General features: G+C 34.0%; 1 protein-coding gene across 1 annotated transcript in view; it reads left to right on the top strand.

Annotated features, from left to right (window-relative positions):
* Positions 1 to 652: 652 nt before the first annotated feature.
* The window catches only part of LOC129249007 (neural cell adhesion molecule 1), a 63,739-nt gene continuing 55,791 nt past the window's right edge, over positions 653 to 8,600 (top strand). Inside the window, exon 1 of the mRNA XM_054888616.1 lies at positions 653 to 1,345. Within this exon, the coding sequence (XP_054744591.1) occupies positions 1,294 to 1,345 (52 nt within the window). The 5' untranslated portion in view covers positions 653 to 1,293. The remainder of the gene's footprint in view (positions 1,346 to 8,600) is intronic.

Below are 8,600 nucleotides of genomic sequence, written 5' to 3'. Positions count from 1 at the left end.
ATAAAATAAAATAAAATAAAATAAAATAAAATAAAATAAAATAAAATAAAATAAAATAAAATAAAATAAAATAAAAATAAAATAAAATAAAATAAAATAAAATTAAATTAAAATAAAATAAAAAAACATAAATTAAATTAATTGGAATAAGGTGAAACAAAATAAAATGAGTTCAATTGAAATAAAATACAATAACAAGAAATAAATTTATAAAAAACTTTAAATAAAAAAGCAAATCGTATGAAATAAACAAAGTAAGTCAAGTGAAATAAAATAAAAGTAAATAAGATAAAATAGAATAAAAAAATACAAATAAAACAAAATATAATTATCTAAATCGAATGAAATCCAAAGGAGCGAACCAAAAGAAAATAAATTAAAATAAAAGTAGCTGAAATAAAAATAATGAAAATAAAATATAGAAAGTAAAAAAAAGCCAAAACTAATATAAGACAAAATAAAATAAAAAATATACAAAACTAAAAAAAATAAAAAAAAAAAATAAAAAATAAAATAAAATAAAAAAAATGAAATAAAGTAAAATAAAATAAAATGAAATAAAACAAGGTGAGAAAATAGTAATAAATAGTAATAAAAAATATAAAAAGCAAAAACAAATAAACTAAAACGAATATTAAACTGAATAAAATAAGATGTAATATAGTGATATAAAATAATATAAAATAAAATAGAAACACAACAAAATAAAATAAAACAGGCGAAAATAAAATTTCATAAAAATATTTATGAAAAATAAAAAAGGCAAAAATGATAAAAAATAAAGTGAAGTAAAATACAATAAAAAAAGAAAATACAAAATTAAACCCAATAAAATAAGGTCACATTAAGTAAACTATACAAAAATAAAATAATAAATAATAAGATAATATAATAATAAAACACGGAAAAGAAATCAACGTTCAAAATCTACAAAACAGCGTTACACCCCAGTAAAAATCCTTATATGCACTATCATTAAGAAAAGTTTGGTATATATCTCGCCACCATTCGACAATGCGTGTCGTGCAATATGGATTTAATTACCCATAAAGGATTACGCCTACACTGAAAGGGATAATTTAGCAACACATCAGCGCCGACCATTTTGGGGCAACCCAGCTCCAGCAGCAGACCAGCTGCATGCGTGTGGTTTAGTGGATTACATTCAATGTGACAAGAACAACAGCAAACAAATATCAAACATAAAATAGCGGCAACAATAACATTAAAACACGCGTGCGACTGTGTGTGTGTGTGTGCCAGCTAACAAAACAGCAACCTTAACAATTCGCAATGGATTTATTATTTCTATTACAATTACTCGTCCTGCTCGTCAGTCAAAATGGTAATACGCTCATACACGCATACACACATACACTTACGTACATTAACTTTGTCAACATACTAATTGCACAACATGAATTCAGGCATTTTGCGTATTATTTGAATGCTTATTTTTTTGGCTGTTTCATTTATTTGCGCACCGCAAATATCCCTTTCGGTTGTCAAGGTATGCTCATAATGCATTCATAATGGTAAAATGCCATAAACTGTAAGGTGATGAAGTTGGATGAGATCGTTTTGCTCGTATGATTTGTAAGCATGGAGACCTGAATATTATGGGCCTTCCTCTAGTGGTGTTTATTATGAGAACAAAAAAGTGTAAAATGTTAAAAAAATTTATGAGAGTATTGAGATTAAATCCTAAGCATGCTTAGGCTTAGTTCAGGAAAGTTTAACAGGAAAGGTAAACTAGCCGCATTTCGAGGCTGATCCCCATACTTGAACCCCCTGTGCCCATATTTGCTTAGGTATGTATTTGTGGATCAAAATTTCGCTATCCAGTGATAATGCAAATTTTTGATTGAGTAGCCAGTAAAGTGAACGAAGTTTTAAACCCAGTTGCTTACTCTTCAAGAATGTATGTGGAAGCCACGGTGGCCTTCTATCGAGTTTAATGCCCAGGTATTTTGCCTGATCAGCTTGCGGTATTTGGTATTTGGCAGTGATTTAAAGTTACTGGTGGACACGAGTCTTTGTGGTGTGTGAAAGTTAGCTGTACTGATTTGGTTTGGTTGGCTTTTATAAGCCACTTGTTCAACCAGGTACTGACTTTGGCGAGGTTGTGCTGCAATAGAGATAAAGCTGTAGAGGCAACATAATTTTTGGCCATTATTTCATTTATTTTAAGTCTAAAAGATAATTACTGTTTTTACAGATTTTGAATTAGAGCTGAAAGAAAAGAGTTTAGAAATTTTTAAAATTCATTTTTTGAAACCGAAAAGTCAAGCGGAACAGAACTCGAGATCTCATTCAATTCTCTTAGAGCGCGGGCAATACGAGAATTACGCGCATAATTCGTGTAAAGAAATTTAATATGAAATGGGTAAGTAATATTGCGTAGAGCTCTAGAAGGAATATGGAAGTGAATGCCCCTTAATTACACTAAAAACAAAAGACAGTGAGAGTATAGACCTTTTACTCTCGAGAGACTTTAAAGTAATTAATATCAGACGGGAATCATAGAAAGGGATAGGATATGAGAATTTTAACGTATCGTTCGCATATGAAGCTGTGTGTGTGTCTTTTGTCAAGGGTAGATCGCCAGTATATAAATTGGATAGGATAGGTCCAGAACACTAGCTCGAGGGATTTCTGCTTCAATTTCGTGAAGACTAGTAACTTCATTGTTGATTTCACAAGAAAGTGTTTATGATTTAAGCACCTTATAATAGCAGTGAGGTATATTCATTTTGAGCTTGTATAACAGGCCTGCATGCCAGACTTTATCAAATGCTTGTCTTATGTATAAAAGGCAGCTACGCAGCTACTCTCTCTTTTCTAGCGCTTCTCTAGTGAAATTCTCTAGGCAAACCTAAAATTTATTATCAAAGGTCCAAGAATATATTTTGACTACAAATACATAGTTTTCGCGCTTAGCACTTATCGCGACGAAGATCAAAACGTAATTCTGAATAACACGTCTTTAGACCCAGTCTTAAACCAGGTGACATCACTTGCTGTGCAACATCGAAGACAGGCCTCAAACAGATATTTGCTTTACGGGGACACCCTAAAAGTTTTCTCTTCGATTAGGAGACCTGAAGATGCTTCTAGGGTTCAATTAGAGATGAATAGATTGCACTTATGATGTTGTCGGTCTCTCCTACTTATCGTAGTATGAACTTCATTGTACGATTATATCTGGTACTCCCCTTCAGTCCGTTGAGGAGCTCAAAGTCTTTGATGCCTCTTTTTCATTCAGCAACCACATCAATTTTATCAGATCTAAATCATATGCTGCGTTGGGCTTTGTTCGTCGGAATAGTTCTAATTTCACAGATATCTTCACTCTGGAGTTACTCCAGATATCTTCACTCTGGAGATACACTTTTGATCGTCCAAAGCTTGAATACACTGCATTCCTCTGGAGACCTCTTCACAAATTTGCTATTAATGGAATTGAGCATATTCTAAAAGTTTCCTTTAAATATTTCCTTTCTTCCTTTAATTTCTCCACTCCCATTCCTTCCCACCTCTCGACCAATTTGTTGATGCCGTTCCGCCAAAAAACGCCTGGTCTGGTGTCAACGAAGTTGTTGAGCTAGTTTTAAGGGCCTCTTTGTTATCGAAGGTAACGCCCTTCATATGGTTTGACAGGGAGCGGAAAAGATGGTAATCGGTCGATGCAAGGTCCGGAGAATACGGCGGATGCTGAAGGACCTCCTATTCGAGTTCTTGGAGGGCGACTTTGACGATTTGTGCAACATGGGGCTTGGCGTTGTCGTGAAGGAGTATAGTTTGACCATGTCGATCAGGTATTTTCAGTCTCATTCTCAAGGTGTAGCAGGGCAATGTAGAGCTCACTTTTGAGCGTGACATTCGTTTGGAACATTTCCCGGTGCACCATGACATCCCCGTTCCAAACAAATATATCTTTGCTTCATATTGATGTATAGGCACCATTTCCCATCTCCCGTGACGATTCGGTACAAAAAGCACTGTTTATGAACGCGTGTTGGTCGATGGCGGGCGATATGCTGAGAAGCAATTTGAAGGTGACTTGTTTTGTTTTTTTCGTTGACCTCGTGAGGCTCCTAGGCTCCCAAGTTTTCGGTAAATCCTATTGAAGAAAGGTGATTGAGAATCGTTTTAAGATTGCAGTTTATTTTCTCTGCAGCTTTCCCCCTGGCAATTCTGTTTCTAAGCCTCAAAACTAATAAAAAATTAAATAACTTCAAAATACAATTAACATAGTTTCGTAGAGCAGAAAGAGTTCGATCGAATGAATACTTTTTACCAAACAGCAAACAAATCGTTGTATAGTAAAAGAAAATATAAAAGCGCTATGAACTTATTCCTAAATCCAATACTTCTACTTTGTAACGATTTTAAATTTAGTAATGCATACCGTGAATTGTATGAAGAAATCGGATCAGTGAAGTTCAAAGGTTTCAGTGCAAAAGGAAGAAATTTATTTTGAGTGCCATCAAGTGGCCTCCAGCTTGGATTCTGCGAGTGAAGTATATCGTGGCTTTAAAGTGTAGGGGTCCGTAAAATCGGAAGCAAAACGCCAAATGAAGGCAGGTGTAGGAATACAATTTGGCGAAGACAAAATTCAAATAACTAAGAAACTGAAAAGGGGAGTCAAAGATTACTCCCAAATCAGTAATTTCAGCAAGAGTATTTGGGCGCGAGTTCTTAATATTATATTTAGCTGAAGTAAATTCCTATCACCCCAAGCCACAACGTTGTTGAGGTCTGATTGAAAATTGAATGAATCAGACAGGCTTTGTATAATTTTAGAAATTCTTAAGTCATTTGCATATAAAAGAAACTCAGAGAAAAGGAAAGATTCAGATATGTCATTAATAAAAATTTCAAAAAATAAAAGGTCCACAAAGGCTGCCGTGAGGGACACCGGAAGAGGCAATAAAATGATAAAAAGATACATCATCGACAACTCAATCGCGTTGCTGGAAGTCCATAGCGATAGCAAATAGAGTTCATTAATTCTGCTTCTTCTTGATGGGCGCGTTAACCGCTTACGAGATTTTGGATGAGCTAAACAAAGCGCGCCAGTCGTTTATATAAAGGGTGGTTAAATTTCAAGGGCCGATGTTGAATGTGAGCCACACCTAAACGTCACCGACATCGTTGGACTTCTTTCTTTGGAGTTATTTGAAAGAAAAGGTGTACATCGATAAGCCAGCAACAATTCAAGAGCTAAAAGATGAGATAATTCGGCATATAACGGCATAGAACCTCAATTATGCCTCAGCGTCATCGAAAATTTGGACCATCGGATGGAGGTGTGCCGCCAAAGCCGCGGCGGCCATTTGGCCGATATTTTGTTCTATACGTAATTGAGCTATACCAATATTATCGTAATAAAGAGAAATGACAATAATTTCTAAAAAAAATTGTATTTTATTCAAAATCAACACCGGCCCTTGAAACTTAACCACCCTTTACTTTAAATTTCCGAGCGCAAGACCACCGGGACTCCTTAAATATTAATTGCACAGTTTATTAATTATTTGCAATATTTGCTCTTAAAGAGAAAAATATTATATCCAAGACGTACAAAACGTTTCAATGTCTCCCAAAAAACAAATAGTAAAAAAATGGAAAGTGTCGAATTGTTCTTTGTGCTATGCGTGGCTAAACATTTTTCCCTTAATAATTTCTTTTTGCTTAAACATTTTAACTTTAGATGCTTGAAAATTCAGGTTTTTATTAGATCATATATGTAATCAGTTGCTTTGTTTCGCAAGTAAATTTTTGCAGGAAAAAAATTTGTCCAGTAAGAATTTGAAGCTCCCCCTCAAAATTAAACTCCACATTCCTCTCTCAATTTCCCCTTCCAAATCTTTTGTGTATGAAAGCATCATAACCAAGGATGCTAGATACCAGGTTTGCTTGTTAGGTATGGTGCAAAAAAAAATTAAAAAATTGTTTTTTTGAGGGAACTTTGGATTCTACATTAAGAAAGCTAAAATTTGAAACACAAAACGAATGAAATTCGCTCAGAACCGAATAACGGTCTACTAGGTAGTACACCTCTGACAATCTGTTTACCATGCATCATAACCTTAAAAATTATCACCTACATGAATAGAACTTAAGTTAACTGAAACAGCTGACTGTAAACAGTAAAATTTTCTAACAACGGATAGCTATCAGAGCTGCCTGTATTTCTATGCAAACTACATATTTCTGCGTTTCATTTTTGGCATTTGTGATTTTCACATAATGAGAGTTTTTACTTGGTATATTCGGGAAAATATATAACACTCACTACATACTATATGTGTATTGTAATGGTATTGTGGATGACCAAAAATTGTTCCAACACTCAGGTAATATTGTGCATTGCATTTAAGCCCAAGAAAGAGGATTTAAAGAATGTGAATGAGACAGGTGGGATGTTTTAAGAATCTTAGTAGTCTGTCAAGGGAAAGAGAATGCAGTTCGTAAATTATCTGTACATCTGACCGAAAAATGTACGACCTATATAAGTCTGGCGGAAGCTGGACTGCGGCCAATAAAGTATTTCTAATACTGCTATCACTGATAATAAGGCATTTTCTATTGAGCCAGCAAAAATGAGATAACTCCGCCCTCAAAGTGAATTAATGCAAATTGATACAAAACACAAAAAAACTACAAAAAAAATGCATGGCAATTTGGACATTTTAATTGTACTTCTGCATAAATTACAGTTAAACCTCAATGGAAATAGGCTATATAAAATTGGTTCCTCAGAATAAATATTATGCCTGCATTTTAGCAAATATTTGACGTAGGTTACGAATAAAACGTGGTTAGGTTATCGCAATGAAAAAGATGCCATATTTAAGGTAACCTACAGTGACTCACAGCTTATTTGATGCAGCCAAAAAAAACTCATTAAAATATAAAATATATTTTATGGTATTTCTATCACATAAAAGTTTTATATTTTTTTATTGTTAATAACATATTTTATTTAATAACAAAAAGTGTTTCTTCATAAGAAAGATATGGCAAATTAAAATAACTCATTTACAGTTTTGAGTTTGAGATCATAGCTTAAGGGGGTGGTAGGGTTTAGCGCTAAAAAAAACACTTTTTTTTTGAATTTTTTACAGAAATATGGCTTAAGATACTTTAATAAAATCAGTTGCATGTTATTGTACATCTTTTCAATAAGTTTTTAAAAAATATTAATAATAAAATATTGACAAATAAGCCCATGACAGAGTTTTTTTGGAGATATGTTTTTCGAGAGGTGCTCTGCGGTGCCAATCGGCATTCGTCGTAGAATCATCTAAAACCAAAAAAGTCGAATTTTTCAGTTAAAGTATGACATAATGCTCCCCCCTACATTAATAAAAATTTTTTTTTTCATTTTTGTAGTTTTGGTGGCAAAAAAACGTAAAACGAGCATTTTTGGCGAAAAATTTCGCCATATTTGTAAGTGAAAAACAACCTTAAAAAAAAAATAAAAAAAAAACAGTGTAGGGGGAGGTATTTTTAGAAAACGTGTGCCAAATTTGAAAAGAATCGGTTGAATAGTTTCGGAGTTGTGATTGGCACCGACTTTTAAGAAGTCGTTTCGGGGAAAACGCGTTTGAAAAAATGACTCTGAAAAATTATCTGTGCTCCGCATTCGAGGTAGAGTGCCTACAAAGGCTATAACTTTGAGAGTTCTGCTCCGATTCACTTAAAATTTTGACACAACATTCTTGAAATGATTTACTAAAAGATGAGTGAAGAAAAAAATTTCGATTTTGTGACCCTACCCCCCCCTTAAATGATGCACTAAATTAAAAGTATTCTAAAAACATAAACACATTAATATTTCGATTTCATGATTACGGGGCATCCTTTTTGATTCAGAACAGCTTTTAATCACGAATTCATAGATTCTACAAGTTTTGCTGTACGATCGGAACTAATTTTATCCCCTTCCTCCTGTTGTTCCCTTTTCAGATCGAAAGCATTAGAAATATTGTTATTTCTTATTTTATTTTCCAGCACTGACCACAAATTCTCAATAACGTTGAGATCTGGACTTTGTGCAAGTGTCTGTACTACATGTGGGCAGTTCCAGATAAGCCAAGTTTTTACAATACGAGACGTATGCTTGGGATCGTTGCCTTGGTGGAACCTAAACGAATCCCTAATGCACATTTTATTCACTTTATACTAACTTATCTTTTAGCAGATCCAGATACATCTCTTTATTCATGTTTCCTTCGATAAATGTTAAATTTCCGACAACTGAATAGGACATGCAACCCCTCACCATCACACTGCCCCCACCGTGTTTAACTATAGAGCGCAAATGACATGGTTTTCTCCAAACGCAGGACTTCCCATCAGACCTGAAAAGGTCAAATTTGCTTTCATCCGCAAAAACAATGGACTTTCAGAACGAAATGTCTGTGTTCAAATGTTGTTTGCACAACTCCTTTCTTTGTTTTCTATTACGAGCATTAATCAACGAGTTATTTCGGGCACTCCTTCTATGAAAATTTGCTTCGCGCAGAACTCTACGAACAGTTTCAGGGTTACACATCTTGCCTAATTATTTTTCGACTTCGTTCGTTAAT

Source organism: Anastrepha obliqua, chromosome 5 (genome assembly GCF_027943255.1).
Source record: "Anastrepha obliqua isolate idAnaObli1 chromosome 5, idAnaObli1_1.0, whole genome shotgun sequence".
In the NCBI taxonomy this organism is placed as follows: domain Eukaryota; kingdom Metazoa; phylum Arthropoda; class Insecta; order Diptera; family Tephritidae; genus Anastrepha; species Anastrepha obliqua.
The sequence above is the reverse complement of the archived record's forward strand: the minus strand, read 5'-3'. Positions and strand labels throughout refer to the sequence as shown.